The sequence below is a fragment of the Grampus griseus genome, assembly GCF_964374135.1.
Source record: "Grampus griseus genome assembly, chromosome: 19".
Lineage (NCBI taxonomy): Eukaryota > Metazoa > Chordata > Mammalia > Artiodactyla > Delphinidae > Grampus > Grampus griseus.
In genome coordinates this window covers 4,926,330-4,953,144 of record NC_139013.1, presented here as the reverse complement: position 1 = coordinate 4,953,144, position 26,815 = coordinate 4,926,330, and the positions used below count along the sequence as shown (strand labels likewise).

The 26,815-nt window shown below is 42.2% G+C and overlaps 1 protein-coding gene across 4 annotated transcripts; it reads left to right on the top strand.

Annotated features, from left to right (window-relative positions):
* Positions 1 to 3,156: 3,156 nt before the first annotated feature.
* Positions 3,157 to 26,529, top strand: LOC309837251 (uncharacterized protein). 4 transcript variants are annotated; one of them, XM_082677679.1, is made up of 4 exons: positions 3,157 to 3,196; positions 9,785 to 9,872; positions 14,998 to 15,124; positions 20,921 to 26,529. In XM_082677679.1, the coding sequence occupies exons 2-4, from the start codon at positions 9,858 to 9,860 to the stop codon at positions 22,522 to 22,524; spliced, it is 1,746 nt and encodes a 581-aa protein (XP_082533805.1). In that variant the 5' UTR covers positions 3,157 to 3,196; positions 9,785 to 9,857; the 3' UTR covers positions 22,525 to 26,529. The 4 variants fall into 4 exon arrangements, with proteins under 4 accessions (XP_082533805.1, XP_082533807.1, XP_082533806.1 ...); XM_082677680.1 differs by lacking the exon at positions 3,157 to 3,196 and adding an exon at positions 3,239 to 3,334; XM_082677681.1 differs by lacking the exon at positions 14,998 to 15,124 and having other exon boundaries at positions 3,161 to 3,196.
* The last annotated feature ends 286 nt before the right edge of the window (positions 26,530 to 26,815 follow it).

Below are 26,815 nucleotides of genomic sequence, written 5' to 3'. Positions count from 1 at the left end.
CATGTGGGATCTTCCTGGACCAGGGCACGAACCCGTGTCCCCTGCATCGGCAGGCGGACTCTCAACCACTGTGCCACCAGGGAAACCCCGAGATACCTTATTTTTTTAATTGAAGTATAGTTGATTTACAAAGTTGTGTCAATCTCTGCTGTACAGCAGAGTGACTCAGTTATACACATATAGACCGTCTTTTTTTAAGTATTCTTTCCCATTATGGTTTCTCACAGGATATTGAATATAGTTCCCTGGGCTATACAGTAGGACCTTGTTGTTTATCCATTCTACATATAATAGTTTGCATCTGGTAACCCCAAACTCCCAGTCCATCCCTCTCCCTCTCGACCCCCCCTTGGCAACCACAAGTCTATTTTCTATCTCTATGAGTCTGTTTCTGTGAGAGAGACATTTTTAAGGTAAAATTAACAGACCGTGTTTCCAAAATGCCAGTGTTAGGGACTTCCCTGGCAGTCCAGTGGTTAAGACTCCATGCTTCCAATGCAAGGGACGTGGGTTCAATTCCTGGCTTGGGAACTAAGATCCTACATACCATACAGCCTGGCTAAAAAAAAAATAATAATCATAATCATAAAAATAAAATACCAGTGATGCACCTGCACATTAGCAATAAGTCTCTTGCTATGCACTGTGAGACTAGTTCATTATCTGGTACTATTCCAGTTCTCTCAATAAACTTGAAATGTGAGGAGATTCTGTCTTCATGATGATAGAATTCATACATTGCATCTGTCATTTCTCTGTGTACATGCCACACAAATCTTAAAACAACGCCTTGATGTATGCATCCTCCAGGCATTTCAGTGAAGTAAAACGGAAGAAATGCAAATGAAATAGATAAATTGGGCAAAGTGTGTTTTTAAAAATAGTAATGAAATATATAACTCACAAAATGAGCTTCGTCAGGAAACTAAAAATAGAACTACCATTTGATCCAGGAATTCCACTCCTCGGTATATATCTGAAAATGATGGAAGCACTAATTTGAAAAGATACGTGCATCCCAATGTTCATAGCAGCATTATTTACAGTAGCCAGTATATGGGAGCAACCCAAATGTCCATCAAGAAAATGATGGATTAGGGCTTCCCTGGTGGTGCAGTGGTTAAGAAGCCGCCTGCCAATGCAGGGGACACGGGTTCGATCCCTGGTCCGGGAAGATCCCACATGCCGCAGAGCAACTAAGCCCGTGTGCCACAACTGCGGAGCCTGCGCTCTAGAGATCCCGAGCCACAACTACTGAACCCACGTGCCACAATTACTGAAGCCCGTGCGCCTGGAGCGTGTGCTCCACAGCAAGAGAAGTCACTGCAATGAGAAGACCGTGCACCGCAACGAAGAGTAGCCCCCGGTCGCGGCAACTAGAGATAGCCCGTGAGCAGCAATGAAGACCAAACGCAGCCCAAAATAAATAAAAAAAAATTTTAAGTCATAAAAAAAGGAAAAATATGGATTAAAGAAGAGTGGTATACGTATCTACAATGAAATATTACTCAGCCACAAAGAAGAATGAAATTCTGCCATTTGCAGCACCATAGGTGGACCTAGAGCATATTATACTAAGTGAAATATGTCTGACAGAGAAAGACAAATACTACTTGATATCACTTAAATGTGGAATCTAGAAAAATGAATGTATATAGTGAAACAGGACACACAGAGAAAACAAACTAGGTTACCTGTGAAGCGAGGGAGGAGGGGAGGGGCAAGATAAGAGTATGGGATTGAGAGAGCCAAGCTATCAACACTTTGTATAAAATAGATAAGCAATATCTTAAACAATATATTGCACAGCACAGGGAATCATAGCGATTATTTTGTAATAAGTTTTATAATCTATGAAAATTCTGAATCACTATGCTGTGCACGTGCAGTGAATGTCATATTGTAAATCAACCATAGTTCAATAAATAAATATGTATCATGCATATGTATCATATAGGATTCACAAAATGGAATTTTACAACAGTTGAGATATAATGCTTATTACTATAACTTAACTTTTTTAATAGCCTTTCAAAAAGCCTCTTGAAAAATTATGATTCATATTTATAATCTGATAAATACCTGCACACATTAATTTTCATGAAACAAGTGGAAAATATCCTCGGCAATTCATCTGAACAGTATTTCACAAGTATTTCTAACATTCATATTGCACCATGAGTTCTGTGTGCATCAGGAAGCGGAATGTAGCAAGTGTGTTTTTTATTAATTAATTAATTTATGGCTGCGTTGGGTCTTTTTTTTTTTTTTTTTTTTTTCGGTATGCGGGCCTCTCACTGTTGTAGCCTCTCTCATTGCGGAGCACAGGCTCTGGACGCGCAGGCTCAGCGGTCATGGCTCACGGGCCCAGCCGCTCCGCGGCTTGTGGAATCTTCCCGGACTGGGTCATGAACCCGTGTCCCCTGCATCGGCAGGCAGACTCTCAACCACTGCGCCACCAGGGAAGCCCTGCGTTGGGTCTTTGTTACTGCTCAAGGGCTTTCTCTAGTTGCGGGGAGCGGCGGCTACTCTTCATTGAGGTGCGTGGCTTCTCGTTGCTGTGGCTTCTCTTGTTGCGGAGCACAGGCTCTAGGCACGTGGGCTTCAGTAGTTGCGGCACATGGGCTCAGTAGTGGTGGCTCGCGGGCTCTAGAGCATAGGCTCAGCAGCTGTGGGACATAGACTTAGTTGCTCTGCGGCCTGTGGGATCTACCCAGACCAGGGCTTGAACCCAAGTCCCCTGCATTGTAAGGCGGATTATTCACCACCGAGCCACCAGGGAAGCCCTACCTGGAACCTTTTATCTCATATACATTTATCAATTCACTTAGACACGCCAGCTAACTGCTGGCAAAAACAGCTTTTTATTGACACCATTCTCGACTCGTTAGGAGGAAACATCTTAGTTTCCGATATAACTGGCCCAAGCAACGGTAAGCTTTTGCCTTAAAACTGTAGCAAACAGTAAATTAAAACAAGCAGTTTCAAGCTGCAGGGACCAACCTACCCCTCGCCGCCTCCTGCCCCGCCTAACTGCGCTCCCTGGACTGAAAGGGGCTCCCTCCTCGCCCCGCCCCTCGCCGCTAGCGCTCCGCCCAAGCCCCGCCCCCAGAAGCCCTGCTTCTAACTCCGCGCTCGCGCCGTTAATAACGGAAGCGGAAGCGGATAGCGCGGAGAGAAGGTCACCCTGCTGAGAGTAAGTTTTCTTTTCTGGTGTGACTCTGTGCCGCGCGGCCCCCCTTTCTCCATCTTCAGAGTGTGGGAGGTCACCAAGGACCGTAAATCTCAGCACCCGCCCCTACGCTCCCAGTAAATCCGGACGTCGCCGTTTCAGGTCAGGCATGTTTACCTTTGGGTTTGAATTCGCTCTGAGGCCGGTCCCGGTGCCCTTGGCTTTTCTGCCTTCGGTCCAGGTAGACACCTCCATTCGCGACATTTTCCTGCTTAAAATCCATTACTGCCTCCGTCCCTTCCCGCCGCCTGTAACGTCCCCTTCCGCGAGGTGGATTCGCGCCCCCCAGCCTCGCCCTCTCGGCCCCTGGAGGGCAGCGCCGGCCGCCCCGCTCCCGGACAGCCCACGTCCTCTCCCCGGTCCTGGCATTCTTCAGAACCCGCCCTTCTCCTGAGACCCCCTCCCTCCCTCCCAGCGCCTCTGTCTTCGCGTCTCCTCAGGCCGGTCCTCTTGCTCCCCCGGCCTCCCCTTCGTAGTCAGCCCTTCCCGTCACCTGGCGTGGGGGGGCGGGGAGTGACCTGGGCCAGCCATGTGACACCCAGTGTTCTTCCGTCTGAAATTCCACCCCGCTGGAGAATGGACTCTTCCGGTAGGCGGCATGTTATTCCGTCTCGGTCTCTGTAAATATGTGGGCGATGGGGGAACTGGAGGAGCAGAGACAGAGCGACTGAGAGAGAAATAGAAAAGCTGACAGGGTGGAAAGAATGAGGGAGAGCGGATGGAGACGTAGAGGATGGCTGAAGAGCTTATAAAGAGATAGTGAAATGAAAGAGACTAAGTAAGCCTTGAAAATAGCAGGTGAATAAAATCGAGAAGTAAAGGAAAACGCCGGATCTCCAGGGATTGCAGAGCAACATAGAGAGAGGCCCTGGATCAGTGGTAGTAGGGAGGCCAGCAGTGGTGAGGCACTGCACAGAAAATCTGGGAGAGGATAAACGGTGGAACCATGGCCTTCAGGGCATCCTGGTCCTGGGAGAGAAGCAGAGGACTTCTGTGGCTAGCAGAGCAGAGGAAGAGAGAGAGCAGAAAGGAAGCACAGCCACCTGGGGTGCCGGAGAGTGGGGAGGAAGGGAGAGTAACAGGGACAGAAGGGGTGTCACGGGCCGGGCAGAGAGGGAGTAGAGCTGGGGGAAGAAAGAGGCAGAAATGTATGGATAGGCCAGCAGGAGCACCAGGGGAGTAGATAAGATCAAAAAGAAGGAGACAGAAACAGGGAAAGAAATAGACAATAAAATGGAAACACATAGTAGTGCAGGTAGAGGGCAGACTGGGTCCAGGTTGGGGGTGAGTTGATTGGATTTGGACGATTAAGTTATGATATACTGACTTCTGGCTTTAGACTCTAATAAATTGAAATGTTGCTTGCTTAAATTATACAGGTGAGGATTTGTATTGCAAAACTGTAAGATTTGTGCATTTTGTAATTGTTTGTATGACAAGAAAACTTCCCTTTGCAATCCCTGTTCAGCCAAGGGGCGGTGAGTTGACTCAGGCAGTTGTGGGTCACCCCCTTCCATTTCCTGGTGGTAGAGGACAGGGGAGAGACTAGTGGGGCAGGAAATGACTGACTTTCACTACATGGTGCTTCTTTAAAGAAACACTAAAAATTTTGTTTTTCTGTAATGGACTTACTTTCTTCTCTCTGGTTTCTTTACATTTATGTCTTGCCTTTAACTTTGCATATATCCTAGTGCATTAGATATCTAATTTCCTGCAAATAATTACTAACTTGTGAAATAAGTTTGGTGCCCTTATGTATTCTACTCATGTGATTCTTTTCTAAATATGATAAATCCTCGATTTTTTTTGTTATTTATTTATTTATTTGTTTTTCGCTGCGTTGGGTCTTCGCTGCTGCGCGTGGGCCCTCTCTAGTTGCGGCGAGCAGGGGCTACTCTTCGTTGTGGTGCGCGGGCTTCTCATTGCGGTGGCTTCCTTTGTTGCGGAGCACAGGCTCAAGGCACGCGGGCTTCATTAGTTGTGGCACGCGGGCTCAGTAGTTGTGGCTCACGGGCTCTAGAGCGCAGGCTCAGTAGTTGTGGCACACGGGCTTAGTTGCTCCGCGGCATGTGGGATCCTCCCAGACCAGGGCTCGAACCCGTGTCCCCTGCATTGGCAGGCGGATTCTTAACCACTGCGCCACCCGGGAAGCCCCAATCCTCAATTTTTTTTAAAACATTGACAGCAGGATCTTTAGATTAAATAAATTCACAAATTCATTTTATTTATTCAGATATAATTGACACCTGAGTTCTTCCCCTGCTTTATCTTTGTATACTGGTAAAGTTCTTTGGTAACTAGTAAATAATTTTAGACTCTTTTGATGAGTACTTGGTAGATATGTCATTGATCTTTTATATTAACAGTCAAAACCTAGTTTAACCAGTTAGTCTAATATTCTTTTTCCCCTTTTATTCCTCTATTCATGATGAAGAAGTTTGCTCAGATCTTGTTTCTAAGCTGAACGCTTGCAATGTTTTATGCACCAGCAACTATGCTTTTCCAATTGTTTATTTTTAAATTCTTTTACTGTGATTTTTCTGGAAAGAAAAATTACCTGTTTGGTGACAGTGTGATCAGACATTGAAAGAGAAGTTTCCTTTGATCAGGCACCTGAAAGATGGTGTTTTAAATGGGACAGGCGATAAGGGCAGACTGCCCACCGACCCCTCAGGATCTCATTTCAGAATTCAGTTACACCTGATTCTGTTCACTCAACCAGGACTTTCTCAGAAAAGTCTCCCTTCTGGGCCTCAGGGCGCCCACTTGTAACATGGAGATGAGAGACTAGACCAGAAACTCTCAGTCAGAGTAACACTGACCCTGAAGTGATTGGCCAAATTGGGTGTGTGTCTGTGTTTGTCTTCTTTTTGGAGAGAGTGTCTAGTTTTGTTTAGAATTGTATATGGGTTCCTGTCTTCCCACAGGCTCGGAGTAGAAGTGACCGTAGTCAGAAATATTTCTCTGCATTAAGTATAAATCTGAGGAGAGTTTATGCCAGTTCTGGCACTCAGACCTGCACGGGCTCTTATTTGCCCTCAGGACAAATCCCAGCTCCTCCCTGTGGCTGCTCAGCCCTGTGTCATCAGGGCCCTGCCAGTGTCTCCAGCCTTGTCCTGGGAGCTGACCCTGTTCTCATGGTTCACTCTACCCTGGGCACATTCACCTTTTGTCTGTTTCCAAACAAAAACTATTTCTATCTGACATCATAGTTCCTGTTCTTACCTTTTGCCTTGAAGTCACCATAGCACAGGCCCTTTGTCTCCCTTCAGGTCTAGGCTCAGAGAGGGCTCGCCATCTCCTCCTGACTATCTGTGTCACATTTTATTGCCTCTGTATCAATCACCTTCAACAGAAATGCCCCTCTCCATTGATTATTTGGAGTCTTCTTCCTTTTCCGTTCATTGAAGGATGCACAGTGTTCCTCTTCTTCCCTGGATAGCTGCGGCATCTCCCTCTGGGGATGTGTTTAGTGGCTGGGACTGTGGGTTGGGCTGAATAATCCTCAGGGGAGACCAGGGGAACACGGTAGGTGATGAGGATGGTTCCTACATTTGTTCTGGACATTTCAACTCTAATTGATTATTACCCCATATGGCTGCTTAATTACTCAAAATAAGAGCAAAAAGATGCAGGGAGTGCTAACAATCCCTACAGAACTGATGTCCTCATGTAGTATGTTGAGGTGTCCCCATGTTTAGTGTGCTGTGTCACTGCTCCACTGTAGCTCCCAGGTGTTCCAGGCTGTGCACATCCAGGGACCAGTTGCCTCCTTGGACAGGAGCTTTGCCTTCCAGCAGTTCATCTGCTCCGAGTCAGGGGTAGTGATTTCACTGTGGTAACTGTGGGCCAAAGTCCAGAACCTAAGGAAGAATGAAGGAGACTTCCCTCAGAGAGTTAGGGTATCTTTTAATTGCCTGTGAGCTTGGAGAACAGGAGAGAAGAAACTTGGGGACCATCTGTCTTGGGGACAAGAAATCTGGGGACCGCCTATCTTTGAGTCTCCCACACTGCATTCAAATGTCCTTTGTAACTGGACTCCGTAACATTCTTACTTTCTCCTAAGTTTTTCCAGGAGGGCCAACTTTGTTGACCTGCATATTGAATGCCCAGTGTCCTTTCGGTGGCAGCTTGTGTGTATTCCTGTTGCGATGGCTTTCCTGAGATGTACTTTTGTCCTTTAGCCCTGTTTGCCCATGAGGAGAGGGAGAACAATGGGAAAATTGGAGGAGAGCCTGCAGGAGGGATATGGCAGCAAGTGTGGGCTTCAAGATGAGCCCGATGAATGGTGTATGCATTTGTCCCTTTTGGGCTCAAGGGGTGTGTGGAACTCCTGGCAAGGGATGTGTCAGTTCTGGCTGGAGCACCTGGAATTGGGTTTATGGGTAGTTGTGGGTGCATTGCATGGTTTGAGGTGCCATAGTGTCTTAGCTCAGGTTCCCTGGGACATAGCTGCTGACACTGAGGTTTCCATGCATTGGTTTAATCTGGTATTTCATGGCCATACATGAGGAGGAATGAAGGCAGTGGTTTTAGGCAAAGAGAAACATTTTCCTCCATTGTGGTTAAAAAAAGTGTGGCCTGAGCTGAGCTTACAGGGATTTTTGGGTGCAGGAGGATGGGTGCCTTGTCCGCAGGCAATGGAGCTAGAGGGTGCCCTACAGCATCCACTCCGCAAGTGACTTGTTTTGGGTATTCTGGGAGGTCAAGAATCATTGTGCAGGGATACTGCTTTGGGAAAGATCTCTGGTGTTCTCCTTACTTGCTGCAAGTAATAAATCCTTCCTGCTCCAGAAGAAAAAAAGGGAGAGAGAAAGAGAGGAATCATTGTGCAGTTTTTAGACTTAATATGGAGGTCAGTTTGTTGTTTACCTTTGGTACTTTTTAGTATTTTGTGTCGCAGATAAAGAAATTTTCAGTTGCACTGTGAAACATAACGAAAGGGGAATTGGAGTGTTGCCTTGGGGGATGTTTGGGTCTCACTGGGGGATGTGCATCGTTGGAAACATCTTTCTTTTATGTGTAGTTTTGGAAGATGACAGTGTTTGGGCTGTGGTTACTGTGAATGAAAATATGGTATTTTGCATCTATTGGTTCCTTGGGTGTCTTATATGTATTTTTCCCTCTGGCATGATTTATTAGAGTTTGGCATGTTTTCTGGTATTTTCTAGCACGATGAGTTGATCATTATGGGTTTTGTCGAGACTATGTTGGACCCCATGAAAGTTTGTAAGTTCATTTGAGTCCAGAAGGGAAGTTATGAGTAGTAAGCTTCAAACGGCAGAAGGTTTTCATTAGGGAGATTTTGCTAGGTATGTTTCTGTGGACAGAACCTGAGAGGGGCCATTAAGTTCTTTAATGTAGGGAGAGATTGTTTCAAGAATCAGAGGGCCAGCAACACCACAGTGATCAGTAATACAGAGGCACGTTCTTGGGAAGGTGTAGCCGCTACTTTCTTGCTGCCAGGCCAGTGCTGGTTCCTCTACGGTCCTCTCCCTGTCTCAACACACACACACACACACACACACACACACACACACACACACACACACACACACACACACACACACACACACACACACACACACACACACACACACACACACACGAACGCTTGTGCTTCATTGGTGGGAATGTAAATGATATGGCTATTACGGAAAACAATTTAGAGATTCCTCTGTCTAGATAGCCAAAGGAAATGAAATCATTATATTTAGGTAAATATTTGCAACATGTTCATCTAATGTTCATCGTGCTATCGTTAATCATACTGTGTTTCTATATATCTGGTATTTGCTGAGAGAGTAACACTTGAGTGTTCTTAGCACACAGAAATAAAATGGTCGTTGTGAGTTGATGGACGTGTAAAGCACTCTGTTATGAATATTACACAGTGTATACATCCGTCTAATAAGCACATTGGATGCCTCATATGTACACCATTGTTATACATCTGTTAGACCTCAGTAAAGCTGGAAAATGAAAAGCAGGTGGGGGCTGTGCTGGGCTTGCCTCCTGTGAGTGCTGCTCAACCCAGGCGTTTCCTTAGATCAATGAAGAATTTTGTACAGACATGTTTTGTACCCTCTGACCAGGGATTCCTCTTCATACTGTCAGTGTGGGGGTCCAACCTCAAGAATATTTGAGGTGCCCCAGGATGTTCCAATCCGGATCCCTCACTGAGCATCGTGACTCTGAGTCCCCCCGTTCCTGAGGGCTGAGATCTGGGCTGAGGGTGAGGGCTCTGCTCTGCGTGGGGATGGATCAGGGCTGGTCTGTGACCTGCAGGGGATCGTCGGGTCCAGCTGAGGTGCCCGCTGCTGCTGGGTACGTGAGGGCCTCACCAGGAGGGGAGCCTGATCTGGAGGAAAGGGTGGGAAAACTCACTGGTTGGTCTCTGTGTGGGAGTTATTGTCCCGAGTCCCTCCTGGGACAGTGGGCAGCAGAGGACCGTCTGTTCCCCATGCTGAGGGCTTCCCTGTGCGTGTGGTGGTGACTCAGGAAGGGGGTGTGTTGATTCTAAGCATTAAACAGCTTGTTTTCCACTTTCAGGATCGACCTCTAAAGACTCTTGTCTGAGGAAGAAGCCCAGAAGAGGAGGGAGAGGAAAGAAAAGGAGTCTGGAATGGCTCTTTCTCAGGTAAAGCCATATTCTCAGTTGTTTCTTCTGTCTGTCCTTCCTGAAATGCCCTTCTTTGGACTCGCTAATCTCTGACTCTGAACTATCCTGCCTGACACCTGTACATTCACACTCACTCGGGTCCTTCCCTCAGGGCCTGTCATCTCCACTTAGATCCCATTTCCCCATGACCTAGTGACCTGGAACTTCTGAAGAGGCTCCGCTGGGTGTAGTCCTGGGCAGGGCTTCACACCCATGGATTGGAGACATGGTGTCAGTGTTACTGGACAGCAGGGATTGCTTAGGGCCCCATCAGGATGCACTGTCTGCTGTCTGTCAAGCAGGATAAAGAAGCTGGACGTTAATGTGCACAGTATCTCGTAAAATCTGGAAAACAGACCAGTAAGAGGTAATTTGTTCTGTCTTTTAACTTTTTTTTTTTTTTTTTTTTTTTTTTGCCATGCCCCACCAAGGCTTGTGGGAACTTAGTTCCCCGACCAGGGATTGAACCCGGGCTCACTGCAGTGAATGCACCAAGCGCTAACCATTGGATCACCAGGGAATGTTTTAGTCTATTCTTGAGTTTGAACTATGAAATCAACCTAAATCTCTGACAGTGGGAAATTCTTTAAATCGCTTTCATCACCTGCATTCCACAGAGGTTGTCTTTTCACTCTGTGGATTGTATCCTGTGATACAGAAGTTTTTTACCTTTGATGCAAGTAAGGTTCCATCTTCATTTTTTTGCTGGGATGTATGTAGTTGCTCAGCATCATTTGTTATTGAGACTGTCCTTTCCCCTTTGTGTAGTCTTTGCACCCTTGGCTGTACATTTTATATATATTCACTGGATTATTTCTGGTATCCACTGGGTTTTGTATCTGTGCTTATACCAGTACCACATCATCCTGATTACTTTGTAATATGTTTTGAAATCTGAAAATGATGTCCATCTTCTTTTTCAAGAGTATTTTGGCTGTTGGGCATCCTTTGAGATTCCCTATGAATTTTAGTATGATTTTCTTTTTAACTGCAAAAATTGCCTTCGAAATTTTGACAGGGATTCCATTGAATCTGTAGAACACTTTCAGTAATAAAGTCATTTTAAGAATATTAATTCTTCCAATTCATGAGTACAGGGTGTCTTTTTACTTATTTGTATATCCTTGGATTTCTTTTAGCAACATTTAGTAGTTTTCAGTGTGCAAGTCTTTCACCTCCTTGGGTAATTTTTTCCTAGTCTGTCTCTTGATGCTATAGTAAACAGTATTGTTTTCTAACTTCCTTTTGAATTTGTTCATTGTGCATATTGTGTATACCAAGGCAACTGATTTTTGTGTGCTGATATTTTTTTCCTTTCTGGCCATGCCTTGCGGTTTGTGGGATCTTAGTTCCCCCACCAGGTTTTGAACCCAGGTCCATGGCAGTGAAAGCACAGAGTCTTAACCACTGGACTGCTGGGGAATTCCCTGCTGCAATTTTTCCAAAGTTGTTTTTTTTTTTTTTTTTTTTTTTGGCTGCATCAGGTGTTGTGGCACTCGGGATCTTCATTGAGGCGTGCGGCATCTTTTGTTGTGGCGTGCAGTGTCTTTCGTTGAGGTGCATGGGCTTCTCTCTCTAGTTGTGGCGTGCGGGTTTTTTTTTCTCTCTCTCTAGTTGCGGCACACGGGTTCCAGAGTGCGTGGGCTCTGTAGTTTGCGGCACGCAGGCTCTCTCGTTGAGGTGCGTGGGCTTAGTTGCTCTGTGGTATATGGGATCTTAGTTCCCTGACCAGGGATTGAACCCAAGTCCCTTGCCTTGGAAGGTGGATTCTTTACCACTGGACCAACCAGGAAGTCCTTGAAGTTGTGTTTTGAAGTGGTAGTTTTCTCATGGAGCCTTTTTGGTTTGCACATGTAAAACCTTGTCACCTAGAGAAAAAGGTAATTTTACTTCTTTTTCAATTTGTATAACTTTGATTTCTTTTTCTTGTCTAATGGCTCTCCATACATTCTTGAACAGCAGTACAGGGTTTGCATCTTTCCCCTTTTTTGTTGTAAGCATTTAGCATTGTAGACTTCCCTTTTACTATGGTTTTGACTGCCTGTTATAAATTTTGGTATGTTGTGTTTTTATTTTCATTCAGATATTTTTACAATTTCCTTGTGATTTCTTCTTTAACCCATTGCTTCTTTTTTTAAAAAATTTATTTATTTTACTTTTGGCTGTGTTGGGTCTTCATTGCTGCGTGTGGGCTTTCTCTAGTTGTGGTGAGCAGGGGCTACTCTTTGTTGCGGTGCGCGGGCTTCTCATTGTGGTGATTTCTCTTGTTGTGGAGCACGGGCTCTAGGCACGCGGGCTTCAGTAGTTGTGGTGCTGGGGCTCTGTAGTTGTGGTGCACAGGCTTATTTGCTCCGCAGCATGTGGGATCTTCGTGGACCAGGGCTCGAACCTGTGTCCCCTGTATTGGCAGGCGGATTCTTAACCACTGAGCCGCAAGGGAAGCCCAGCCCATTGCTTCTTTAAGAATCAGCTGTTTAATTTGTACATTTGGGGGGTTTTCCTGTTTTCCCTCTGTTATTTCAAGTTTCATTTCATTGTGGTTAGAGAAGATACTTTTTAGATCTCAGTCTCCTTAAATTTGTTAAGATTTGTTTTGTGGCCTAAGCTGTGTTTTGTGGTCTGTTATGGAGAATGTTTCATGTTTGCTTGAGAAGGATGTTTTTTGGTGTTGGGTGGAGTGTTCTGTACATGTCTTTTAGGTACAATTGTTATTTAGTGTAGTTCAAGTTCTCTGTTTCCTTTTAAGTTGTTTCCATGTGTAGATAAAACTAGAGTATTGAAGTCTCATACTGACATTTTGCTGTTGTCTCTTTCTGTTGTTTCCTTCATATTTGGGCAAGCTCTAATGTTAGATGTATATATATTTATAATTGTTATATCTTCCTGGTGAATGGACTGTTTTATCATTATATAATATCCTTTGTCTCTTGTGTCAGTTTTTGTCTTTATTTTTCTGATGTAATATAATCACCCCTGTTCTCTTTAGGATGGACTATCTTTTCACATCCTTTCTCTGTTCTTAGATTTCTATGTCCTTAGATTTGTGAATGTTCACAGTTCCAACTCTCTGGCACACTCTCTTTGTGTCTCTTGCCCTCTGTTTTCCTCCTGTTACCGCCTCTAATGGCTCTTGCTCAGGCACACTGTACATTGGTGAAAGGCAGGTGCCCTGGCCAGCCCCCTTCACTCCACTGTAACTTCAGAGGGAATGCATCAAGTTTCCTTCTAATCATGCTGTTTGGTGAAATATTCTTCCTTAATTACAATATACTTTTTTTTTTTTTTTTTTTTTTTTTTTTTTTGCGGTATGTGGGCCTCTCACTGTTGTGGCCTCTCCCACTGTGGAGCACAGGCTCCGGACGCACAGGCTCAGCGGCCATGGCTCACGGGCCCAGCCGCTCTGCGGCATGTGGGATCTTCTCGGACTGGGGCATGAACCCGTGTCCCCTGCATTGGCAGGCGGATTCTCAACCACTGCGCCACCAGGGAAGCCCACAATATACTTTTTTCCGTATTCTTTTTAGTCATGATATTTAATTCTCCGAGTAGCTTTTTTTTTTCCCGGTATGCGGGCCTCTCACTGTTGTGGCCTCTCCCATCGCGGAGCACAGGCTCCGGACGTGCAGGCCCAGCGGCCATAGCCCACGAGCCCAGCTGCTCCGCAGCATGCGGGATCCTCCCGGGCCGGGGCACGAACCCGTGTCCCTCGCATCGGCAGGCCGACTCCCAACCACTGCGCCACCAGGGAAGCCCTCTCTGAGTAGTTTTTAACTTCACTATTGTGATAATTTTTTTCTTAGTCTCTTAAATTAATGTATAATAGTAATAACTTTTCTGATTTTGAGTCAGTGTTTTATGTGTGGAATACAGAAATAAACTCTGCTTTGCATTTGTTAATACCTACTATGTCAATATTGTGGTTTAAATTGTATTTATATATGGGTATTCAATAGAGATTGCAGTTAAAGGATCCTATTTTTTTCATGTTAGTACCATTTAATACAGTTGATATATTTTCATTGTTCCAAAGATGCTGAAATTCACATAAATAAAAATGATGATAAAAAAATCATGCAATAATATATCCAGAGACAACTTCTCTCATTTCAGTTATTTGTGCATTTACCTGTGTGTCCATGAGTTCATGGATGTGCAAGTCCATGGTTTTGATAAAAGACATCAGAATTTTATAACTATGTACTGTATTTTATTGCAGTTGAAATTATATCATAAATATATTACATGGCCTTGAATTTTTCCTACACTATCCTGTTAATGGTTCAGATACTAGTAAGATTACTAACATGTTGTGTGTGTGTGTGTATGTGTGTCTGTCGCGCACACGTGCCTACATCTATAATGACCTTTTACTGCCTTTCATGTTGTTCAACTTCTTTCAAGTTTTCTGGGAGAATCCTCTGGCCGTGTGCTTCGAAAGCTCTTCTGTTACTTCAGTTTTTGCTTCTTTATCTTCAGTTCAAGAGCGCATCCACCTTAATTCAGGTGCTTGCTGTATCATTTCTTAGCTTGAACTAAGTTGAGTTTCTCCAAATGTCTCTGACAGTTTTCTCCTCTGCAGGATGGGAACAGATCTTTCTCTACTGAGCTACAATGTTGATAAAAAAGTTCATATCTATAAAGCATTTAGAGTAATGCTTAGCATCTGTGAAGTATTCAAACACCTTTAGTCATTGCTGTTATTATCGTCATTGTAATTTAAGAGTTTGATTTTCTTTTTTAAAGCACTGTGGACTTAGTCATCTCTAAAGCCACCACTCATAGTGTAGTTCATCTAGATTTTGAATAGCACTCAGTGTGTAAGGCATAATCTAACACTTCTGGATAGAGAACTCATTGTTGAATTTTATTTATATGTATTTCATGTATTGTCCACAAAAATGAAAAATACACATTGATTACAGGTTATCATAATCTCTATGAAAAAGCATAAGAAATTAAAATTAGAGACCCATAATTTCCCCAGATACCTTTATATGGATCTGTCAGAATACATACTTCAACTTGATCTTTTCACCTCTTCTCATTTTGTGTGAAAATAAGAATTCTCCTCATGGCCCCTTGGTGAAATGTGTTTTCATTTCAGGCACAGTTGACCTTCAAGGATGTGGCCATAGAATTCTCTCAGGAGGAGTGGGAATGCCTGGACCCTGCTCAGAGGGCCTTGTACAGGGACGTGATGTTGGAGACCTACAGGAACCTGGTCTCCCTGGGTGAGGATAACTTCCCTCCAGAAATTGGGATCTGCCCTTATGTATCTTTGCATTTTCCATTGTGTGCCTCCTGGGAGCCCCTGTTTTGCTTGACTGATCTGAAATCCTTGTTGATTCAGACATGGAAAGCTTCAGGATGCAGCCTCAGGAGTTTAAATCTACCTTTTCCTCTGATGGCCTGCCCAGTTCGTGATACATCAGGAGTTGTTCCAGAGCTTACATGTATATAAAGCTCAATGGGAAACTTTTAATATACCCATTTTCCTGTTTCCTACCCCTGCGCTTTTGATTTAGGAGTTTTAGGAAAAGAGCTACGTTTCTGCACATTATACTGTTCCCCGTGTATTCAGGAGGTAAAGAGCAGGTCAGTTTTTTGAAATATTTTTCTGTTTCCATCTGTAGTCACCTCAGTTCTCAGTTGAGCAAGAGACCAGGATTCTGGAAAAGCCACAGCAAATCATGTTTCCTTCCTCTTATGTGGAGGAATTTCTGTTTCTTATCTGAATATTTTACCCACTTTGTAACAAGAGAAAGAGCCCTGGGCTGTGAAGACTGATCTGAATACCTTTGGGGATGTATCAAAGTGTGAACACAGGTCAGATCTCAGAAGCGCCGAGGGGAAGCCTCATTATTAATAGTGTTTGGAGTCTTTCCCCTCATCAGAGAGTTCTATGGGAATACAAAAATTTACTTATTATTTGAACTCTCAGAGGAAATTTTTCTTCTCCGTAACTTATCCCTCTTGTCCTTCCACGTGTAAAATGTATTCTTTCACCCTCCAGTGGTGCTGCAGCTCCACCAGAGACAAAGGCAAGGTCTTTATCATGATCTGCAACACTCTGCCATCTGGTTTCTGTGAGCTCTTGTTGCTTGAAGTAGCAGAGCATGAGGTGGACTTTTTCAAAGGGGCCTCTTGCCCCCTCATCTCTCCTTCTCGACTTCATTCCATTGGATGCTCAGTTCTCAGTCCACATAGATAAGAGCTGATGCCTGCAGACTCCAATCCCTGAACCTTTCCCCGTTCTGTCCCCATTTGATGTTTTTAGGAGACCTCATCAGAAGATGGGAGACACTGGCTGCTCTTTGATTCCATGTGGCATCTCAGAACCTGCATGGAGCTGTCTCAAGCCCTGTCTCCCTGTTTAGATCCCTCCTGCATTTCTTCTGTTCTGCTTTGGCCACATTCTTCAGGCTTGTGTGTAACAGGGAGGTGCGTTCTATCTTCTGTAATTATTACTTAGGAAAACTAAGGACAGTGGACAGGGAGATCATCTCTTTGATCCCCAGTCCTACTGAGGAGCATATATGTATCTTTCAGCCTCTAGTTTGGCATCTGTGGCTAGAGCACATTGTTCCATCTGAAGGTTCTATGATATCTGACACACATATCTCTTATTTTTTTCACTCCTGTACTGCTCTACCTAGTCTGGGAATGTATTCTCTTCCTGATTTCATACTCTCCTAAGTTTGTGTGATTTTGCCTCTGAAACTTGTTTATGAAATACAGAGAACTGGGCTCTGAAATTTTATCCAGAACCTTTGGTGTGATAATCCACCCTTCGTTAATCAGCAACTTCTGGTGGACTCTCTATAGGGTGGGTTTACTGGGTGACAGATAATTTTGAATGAGAATACTATCCCTCATATATTGTAATATTTTCCTGCTATATGGAAAATCACCACTTAAAGCTATAGTGAAGTGGTCTGCATATTCTATGATATGAGATAGAAAGTATCACCAGAGCCTGGCTGATAAATCTTTCCAGGTTTTTTTCTGGTTTTGAGCAGTGTCACAAAAGCCTGTCTCAAGGGCACTGTGATAGTGGTGTTCACATGTACTATGCCCATCCCCTTTCACCCTCAGTAAACGGTGAATAGGAATTTCTCCTCAGGATAACATTGCCCAAGTTCACATCCTCATATTTGTGAGGCTGTTGTGTAAACTGTTGTTGACACCATTTTGGGGTCACCTGTGTGCTATTCTTTCTACATCAACAGCTAATTTTGAAACATCTAAATTAGGGAATTTATGAAGTGCAGTGATACCTTCAATCTGAACCATAATTCGTTTTGTTTAGTAGACTGCCCTTCCCCCACTGAGTGGTTCTGATACTCCTGCGGAACATCCCTTGACCACATACACAAGAGTTTATCTCTCACGTCTCTGTTGTATGCCACTGGTCTCTCTCTGTCTTTATGCTAGGACCGTACTGCTTTGGTTAGTTTAGGTTTCTAAGAATTTTGAAATGATGGTGAAACCTCCAACTTCATTCTCTTCAACCTTGGTTTTGCTATTGAGTGTCTTTTGAGATTGCATTTGAATCTTAGGATGGATTTATGTGTTTCTTCGAGACACACTATTGGGATTTTATTAGGGATTGTGTTGAATCTGTTGATCACTTAGGGTAGTGTTTACATACTGACAATATTTCTAATCCATGAACTTGGGATATCTTTGCATTAATTTGTGTCTTTTCAAATATTTTTCAGCTGTGTTTTTAGTTTATAGTGCATATATCTTCCCTTCTGTAAAGTTTTGCCAAGTACTTTATTTTTCTGATGGTATTGTAAATGGAATTGTTTTCTGAATTTCCTTCTTGATTTTTTATTGTCACTGTATAGAAACAGTATTGATTTTTGTTTGTCAATTTTATATATTGTCATCTTTCTGAGTTCATTATTTCTATCAAATTTTTGTTTAAGAATCTTCACGGGTTTTTATTTATTTTTTATTTTTATTTTTTTTGCCGTGCTGCACGGCTTGTGGGATATTAGTTCCCACACCAGGGATCAAACCCAGGCCCCCAGCAGAGGAAGCGTGGAGTCCTAACCACTGGACCACCAGGGATTTCCCCAGGGTTTTTTACTTATTAGATCATTTCATTTGTCAAAAGAGATAGTTTTGCTTCTTTTTGCTATTGGAATTGTTTTTATGTCTTTTTCTGCTACTTACATGTACTTGCTAGGAATTCCAGTGATTTTTTTTTAGAAATACTGAGTGTAACTGTCCTTGTCTTTTTCTTGATCTTAGAGGAAAAGCTTTAAGTCTTTCCCCATTGAGTATGATGTTACCTGTGGACTTTTAATACATGTCCTTTACTATGTTGAGGTCATTTTTTTTCTATTTCTGGTTTACTGAGTGTTTTTATCATGTTTTTAGCATTTCCCCATGAGGACACCTCTGGTAATTGGGAGGCTTCTTCCAGTTCAATCTCAATGCAATGTAAGAAGGAGGTGGGGAGTCACAGGCCAGGGAATTGTCATGAACTTTCCTACATTTTTTGGTTTAGTGTTTTCAGGATAGGCAATTGCCTGGGTGCTCCCACTGTTTTTTTACTGGTTTGTAGAGTTTTCCCAAATTCTTTTTTGTTTATTGTTTTTAACTTGGCTTCCTCATGGCTGTAATGAGTGCCTCTGGTTTACTCTTCTGTTGACATCACTCCTCATGGTTTTGTTTTTCTTTGCAGAGTTTGTGTTAAGAAATTTAATGATCTGATTTTCAGTATTTAGAGAGGCCAGCTAAAAGAACACTGGTCATGTTTAATAACAAGGAGTGTTAACATAAACATTTTATATACCAAATTATGTTATGTAATCTATATTTTAGTTAGTAATACTTTTCGCTTTCTTTGCTTACTTAACTATTGTGATCCTATCCTGAAATTGCTCAGGCTTTCTCAAACGCTTTCTGCTATCTTTGTTTCCCCATACAAACCCTGCTCACCCAGCCAGGAGATCTTCATTCTGAAATCAGGATCTCCCTACTTTACAGTAGTGTTGATCTGATTACTTTGTTCTGCACGTGTGTGTACAGAATAGACTGGTTCGTCTCCTTCTGCTGGTCTTCTCCTGGTTTTTTCTTCCACTTTCTGCTAAGAACATTATTGCACCATCTCCTTGAATATTGTGTATGTTTTTATTGAATATGTGCATGGAAATACAGCTGTTGGAATTTGATACCTTGCATAGCAAATAGTGTAATAGATTTAAAGTTAGTTTATTTCTACAGTGTTTAAATCTCTTTCAGTTCTTCCCATACTCATAGTATAACTCCCATAGTTAAAAAACTCTGTGCTCCACTCAGGCCCTTTCTCAGTCCTGACCTTTCCTTACATGGTACCTTGATGTGGATGGAAAGATTGTTATTTCCTATTTCCATGGTACCTTGATGTGGATGGAAAGATTGTTATTTCCTATTTCCATTGTTATTGTTAAGTTATTCTCCTGAACTTCCCAATTTCTGCAGCACTCCTTCACCCATCCCTCCACCTTCCACATCACTCACACTGTAAAAATAATGCCTCTTTATATATCGAACAACTGTCTCATGACACAACCTAAATCATTTTCTGTGTAGCTGTGATGACTCAGAAACCATTTCCAGGAGAGGTGGCTGAATACCCTTTGTAGTTATCCAGCTCACTTCTTGCATCTCCCTTGAAGTTTTCTTTCTCAACTCCTGATGTTTGTTGTCGTATTTTGTAATCTCTCCTCTGCTGCTGTTGGGTGGGTGGTCATGCTTAAGAGTATGTTGTCTCAGTCTGTTGGTCAAGGTCCACATCATGGTTCTCACTGCTTTCTGCGTCAGTTGGGGTCATGCACAGAAACCTGATTCCACTTTCCTTACTTAAAAACTTCTGATAACTTTCCTCAAGCCTTTCGAAAGAAACTAGTAATGTTAGACGGCTTGAAATAGTGGGGATTTTTTGGGTTTTTTTGTTTGTTTGTTTGTTTGTGTTTTTGGCCATACCACGCTGCTTGCGGGACCTTACTTTCTCAACCAGGAATGGAACCGGGCCCATGGCAGTGAAAGTGCTGAATTCTAACCACTGGACTGCCAGGGAATTCCCAGAAATAGTGCATTGTTTTTATATTAATGAATCAAAAGTGGCTTTTGTATAAAAAAGATATATTAATATTCTGGCATGTTTATTATGATGTCCCTTTTTTTGCCTTATATATTGTATGCCTTTCTTTTGCAATTTGTTGTATGAACCTAGTTAAATAAATTCAAAAATTGCTCTCTCTTCATTACGTATATTTTGGAGCCAATGAACTGGATATTTTAGGGCACTGAACAGGTAGGGAGTTGTTCTATTTAATGGCTGTTAATATAACTGGAGAATATTTCATTTATTGATATTTAATTGTGATATACAGAAGGTGGTCTTTCAGAATGTTTTATGCTTCTTCCTGGGTACATAGATTTACAGCACGTTTTTAGAAGAACATTTTGTTTTTTAAAATACTGTTTTACCATATTCACCATTTTCTCTATGCTATATTTGTTTCCCAATTGGAAACCGCCACTCCTTGAGATTATACATTGAATAAGTTAGTTTTGCATTATTTACTGTTACAATTATTTACTGTCTGTCTTTTTAGCATTCATTTCTATTTAACAAGTATGCACAATATATGTATAGTATAATATTCTTTTCTCCTCAGTTACGAGGCACCAGTATGTTTACTGCTAATTGGTATATGCTTTGGTGTCATGGTTGAAAAATACACTTTCTTTGATAGCTAACAGAAGTTTTCTCAATGTGAGTGTTTTTATCATAGGTTGTTTGAAAATTGGGTACCCAAAATTTAAGTGGAATTACCTCGATCACTTTATCTTTAGTAAAGAATCATTCCTTTTGTGTTTGTAAAGGTTTTAATATCATGGTTGGGAATTTTCATAACTCTGTTTTGTGTAAGTACTAATTTTGGTGTAATATCATGTATTTAACATGAACTATTTACTTATGAATTGGGATGAATAGGGTACTTATGGTTCTTTATATCTTGTAGATATCTCTCACTTACATGTGATCAAGAAATTACAACTAAATGCAAACACTGATAGAGCAGAAGTATTCCAAACACTGATATTGGGAAGACATGAAAAAATCAAGCCTTTTTACCTCAGGGAAATCCAGGAAAATGTACATGACTTTGAGTCTCAGCCAAGAGATGAGGAAAGAAATGATAAAGGAATGCCTGTAAACCATAACCAAAAGCTGGCTGATAAGAGAGATCGACATGGTAGAAGTGTTGCAGGAATCAAGCCTATTGAAAACAGGCTTGCATTAAGCTTTCAGGATGAACTGCTTATGTTCAAAAGTGAAGAGAAAATTGATGAATTTAATCAAGCTGACAAGAGTATCAGCATTAGTGCCTCATTTTCACCACTTCAAGGAACTTCTCCTACTGTCCAAACCACCATTTCTAATTCATATGAGAATGATTTTATACATCCTTCAATACTGACACAAGACCAGAGTGCATGCATGGAAAGCCCTTACAGATGTAATCAGTGTGGCAAAACCTTTCATCAGGGCTTAAATCTCACTCAGCATCAGTTGATCCATACAAAAGAGAAAATACTTAATTGTGATGTATGTTGCAAAGTCTTTAGTCGAAATTCAGACCTTGCAATTCATCGAACAATTCATACTGAAGAGAAATCTTACAAATATAACGAGTGTGGCAAAACCCTTAATCATGCCTTGCAGCTCACTGGACATCAGATAATCCATACAAAAGAGAACTTATATAAATGTGATGTATGTGAAAAAGTGTTTAGTCAAAGTTCATACCTTGCAGTTCATCAGAGAATTCATACTGGAGAGAAACCATACAAATGTAATGAATGTGGCAAGGTCTTTAGTCAGAATTCATACCTTGCAAAACATCGCAGAATTCATACTGGAGAGAAACCTTACAAATGTAATGAGTGCGGCAAGGCTTTTAGTCAAAAAGGAAACCTTGCAAGTCATCAGAGAATTCATACTGGAGAGAAACCTTACAAATGTAATGAGTGTGGTAAGGTATTTAGTATTAGATCAACCCTTGTCAGTCATCAGATAATTCATACTGGAGAGAAACACTACAAATGTAATGAGTGTGGCAGAACCTTTTATTTTGGCTCACACCTCATACAACATCAAATCATCCATTCAGGAGATAAGCCATATAAATGTGATGTATGTGGCAAAGTCTTCGGTCAAAATTCATACCTTTCAGTTCATCGGAGAATTCATACTGGGGAGAAACCTTACCAATGTAAGGACTGTGGCAAAATCTTTAATCACAGCTCAAACCTCAGGAGACATCAGATAATCCATACAGGACAGAAATTATGTAAATGTGATATATGTGGCAGAGTCTTTAGTTATAATTCATACCTTGCAATTCACCGGAGAGTTCATACTGGAGAGAAACCTTACAAATGTAGTGAGTGTGGCAAGGTCTTCAATCGGAATTCAAATCTCGTAATTCATCAGAGAATTCATACTGGAGAGAAGCCTTACAAATGTGACGAGTGTGGCAGCTGCTTTAGTCGAAAAGCATACCTTGCAAAGCATCAGAGTGTTCATACAAAAGCGAAACCTTACAAAGATAAAAACTGTTGAAAAACCTTTACTTAGATCTCAACTCTCACTACATATCAGGTAATAAATACAAAGGGGGAATCATATTAACGTGATATATGTGGGAAGGTCTTCACTCAAAATTGACACTTTGGGCTTCCCTGGTGGCACAGTGGTTAAGAATCCGCCTGCCAATGCAGGAGACACAGGTTCGATCCCTGGTCTGGGAAGATCCTACGTGCTGCAGAGCAACTAAGCCCGTGCGCCACGACTACTGAGCCTGTGCTCTAGAGCCCGTGAGCCACAACTACTGAGCCCACATGCCACAACTACTAAAGCCTGTGTACCTAGAGCCCATGCTCCGCAACAAGAGAAGCCACCGCAGTGAGAAGCCTGCTCACCACAACGAACAGTAGCCCCCGCTCGCTGCAACTAGAGAAAAGCCTGCGTGTGGCAGTGAAGACCCAATGCAGCCATAAATAAATAAATATTTTAAAAATCCTTAAAAAACAAAACAAAACAAAATTGACACTTTAAATTCATGGGAGATTCATAGTGGAGAGAAGCTATGCACATGTCATGAGTGTGGCAAAGCCTCACCATCACATAATCTATACTGGACAGAAACTCTAGAAATGTATTGAATTTCTCAAAGTCTTCAGTCAAAATTCATACCTTAAGGTGCACCGAAGTTTCGTATTGGAAAGCTGCCTGACAAATGTGATGAGTGTGAAAAATCCGTCAGTGTACTTAGAAGCTTATCTTACTGTCAGGTAAGCCACACTGATGACGAACTTTAAGCAGGGGTTTTAGCAGCTGTCCACGTCTTAGGCTTCACTGTTCACATCTTAGCCTTCATCGGGTAGGTGTGTTTAGTATGACCAGTCCTTAGACAGGAAGTCATTCACCAAAGAATTCATTCTGGAGATTACCTCACAAATGCCATGAATGGGCAAAACCTTTACTCAGGGCTCACATCCCACCAATCATCAGATAATCCATACTGGACGGAACATTACAGATGTACCGAATGTGGCAAAGTTGCAAGTTAGTGCTCACTTGTCACTAGATATTGGAATATTTATCCTGGAGAGAAACCACTCAGATAATTATGTGTGTGGTAAGGATTTTACGCAAAAATCACAAGATGGGAAGGTACTGGAACTATCCCTTACTAATGCAACTAGTGTGGCAAAACCTTACCTTGAGTTCAAGCATTTGGCAACAGTGCAGAGCCCCCTGAAGAGAAACACTAAAAATGTATGAGCAGAGGCTTTATCCTGGCTGCACGATTCACCAGACTTCTCAGCATGTGTCTTTGAGAGGAACCACACGAACTAATATGTGTGCTAAGGCTTGTACCCAAAGACGGAGTTTCTGAAACAGAGGATTTAGTTTGGAGAGCAATGTTTCAAATGTAATGAATGTTGTAAAAGTTTTCATCAGGTATCTACACCTTCAGTGTAATGATAAAATTCATACAGGTCGGAAACTATAGAGATTTACTGAACATGGAAAGAATTTGATGAAACGATGCGTCCTGAGGTTTCACCACAGATCTCATATGAGGGAAAATCCTTACAAATGTAATGAGTTAGGTAAATTTTTTGCGCCATTCTTAAATCAGCCTACATATCAGAGAATCTATACTAGGAATAAGTGTTTCTCCAGGATTAATGTGAGATTGTTATGTACCTTAGAATCATTACAGGTCACAGTATGTTAAAAATTATGAAATGGTATGTATGTGACAGGAAGAATAACGTGCGAATGGCCAATTATCTTCACTGTAAATATTCTATTAATTGAATTTTATTGAAAAAGCCACATTACTATTTATGCCTTTCAACCTGAAGTTTGAAGTCTGTTGATCTTATGCCTTCATTACAGGCCTTTGATGATTGTCTCTGGGAAGGAATCAGTAACATAAGGGGGCCAACTTCATTAGGTGTGGTTCATTCACATCCGTATTCCCTGGAAAAACAAGGACCCTGAATTACCAAATTCAATAGTTGTGAATTAGCAACAGGGAGGAGCAGAGAATAATATAAAACTGCCTTGACTCATCATGCTTGTTATGTTCAGGGTCCATGGATAGGCCACTGTGCGTTATAGGACAGAATGCTCTACCAGATGACCATGAACAGAGCAGTAAGGACATTAAGGGACTGGACTTGCCAAGAGAGGAGAGTGACAGGTTGCTAGGGACTGATTATGTGGTAGGAACAATGTGTTGGAAAAGTTGGTCACTTCCTCCACTGCATGTGAATTGGTGATGTTTGCATCTATGTTTAATGAGAAATTAGACTCATTCTTGGGAATTGAAGGGAGAGCAGTTAACATTAGAGGAAAATTTAATTACTGGGTGAGGCTTGTTGGAGGATAAGCTTTCGGTTTCAATGTCCAGTTTCTCTCAAAGGAAGGAGCCCTTAGGCTGTTTTATCAGTTTGTCCAGATACGCTGAATAAGAAGAGGTTTTCCTGAGGTGTCAACAGTCAAACATCAAAAAAATGGAGTCAGGGGAATTCTCTGGCAGTCCGCTGGTTAGAACTCCGAGCTCTCACTGCCATGGGCCTGGGTTCAGTCCGTGGTCGGAGAACTAATATCCCACAAGCCGCATGGTACAGCCAAAAAAAAAGACAAGAAAAGAAAAAATGGAGTCAGACTCTGATAAAACACTGAGGCAGAGCCCCCTCGCCTACCCACTTGTATCCCTCACAGGTGTCCTATATTAATAAGTCTACTTCTTGCCTGTCACTTTACCCCTCTCTGAATTCCTTCTGCGCTGAGACACAAAGAATCTGAGGCTCAGTGAGTCCAGAGACCAGATACTGAAACCCCCACCAGGTGGGAGAAATTAACCGTGTGCTACCCACAAGCATGTACACCCCAGACTGGTGGGAAGGAGAAGGTTGAGGATGTTGACTCCCACTTACCTCACCACCAGCCAATCAAAAGAATGCCCACGAGCTGATCACGCCCTCTCTGAACCATTACTATAAAACTCACTACCCACTCCAGGGTGGGAAACACAGTTTTGAGGGCATTAGCTTGCTGTGGCCCCTTTGCCTGGCAGAGCAATAAAGCTGTTCTTCTCTACTTCACCCCAAAAGAAAAGAAAACAAAACAAACACTGAATGCTTACTCTTGAAATTCCTGAGTTCTTGACTTGGCAAACCATACTTTTCTTCATGCTAATAATTTCTTACATTCCTTTCTCTGCAGCACACATACATTCCATTGTTCAATATGGTTCTTGAAAATGCTTGTAAAATCCTATTTGGATAACTTGTCAGAGATATTTTTACCTTAGTTTAATAAAATTAATGTTTGGAAATGTTTATTAGATAATATAACTAAGCAGTTTACTCAAAGAGCAATTTTCTAAATGCTATTAAAATTTGAGTTTCAAATTATGCTGGTACACAATGTGTTACGTTGTGTTCTACTGTAATAAAAAATGTTTTGAATTGTTTCCTTAGTGATAATTTTTTCTGTCACATATATTTCTCCTGTTTTATAGCATGGGGTATGTAAATCAGTGGGTTGTTTTGGGACTTCTGTGACATGATAATGCCCATAAGGCAATGACAGGTACAAAGTAGGTGCCTTATAAATATGAAGAAAAACTTACTTCAGGGCTTTAGTTCAGTGAAAACACTGGAATGGCAAAATGGTGACATGAAATCTCTCTTGTGGGACTTGGCTATGGTCAGGTGCTTGAAAATCAAGTGTGTGTGGAATTGAACAAACATGCCGTGAAGTGAAAGAAATTATAAGGATGAATGAGATAGACTGCAGAATTCCAATTATAGTGTGCGACAGGGAGAGAATCTCCATTCCCAAGTGTCTGGAAGCTGTGCTGCCCTTTCCTATTGATATGTTCACATTCAGAACCAGAAGATCTTGCAGAGAAAATAACATTTGTGCTACTTTTAGTATGTCAACGGACACCCAGTATCCTCCACATAGAATTTGTTCCCAACCAAGAATAATGTATTTTCCTTTGATAAGTGATCTTGATTATTATTATTTATTTATTTATTTATTTAGGCTGTACCATGTGGCTTGCGGGATCTTAGTTCCCCAACCAGGGATTGAACCCGGGCCCCGGCAGCAAAAGTGACGAGTCCTAACCACTGGACTGCCAAGGAATTCCCTGATTTATATTATCTTTAATATGAATTCTTTCTGTCTGTGATTCATTTCTGTTAGTAATATTTTATGATGAATTTTTTATTATTATTTTTTTTTGCGGTACGCGGGCCTCTCACTGTTGTGGCCTCTCCTGTTGCGGAGCACAGGCTCCAAATGTGCAGGCTCAGCGGCCATG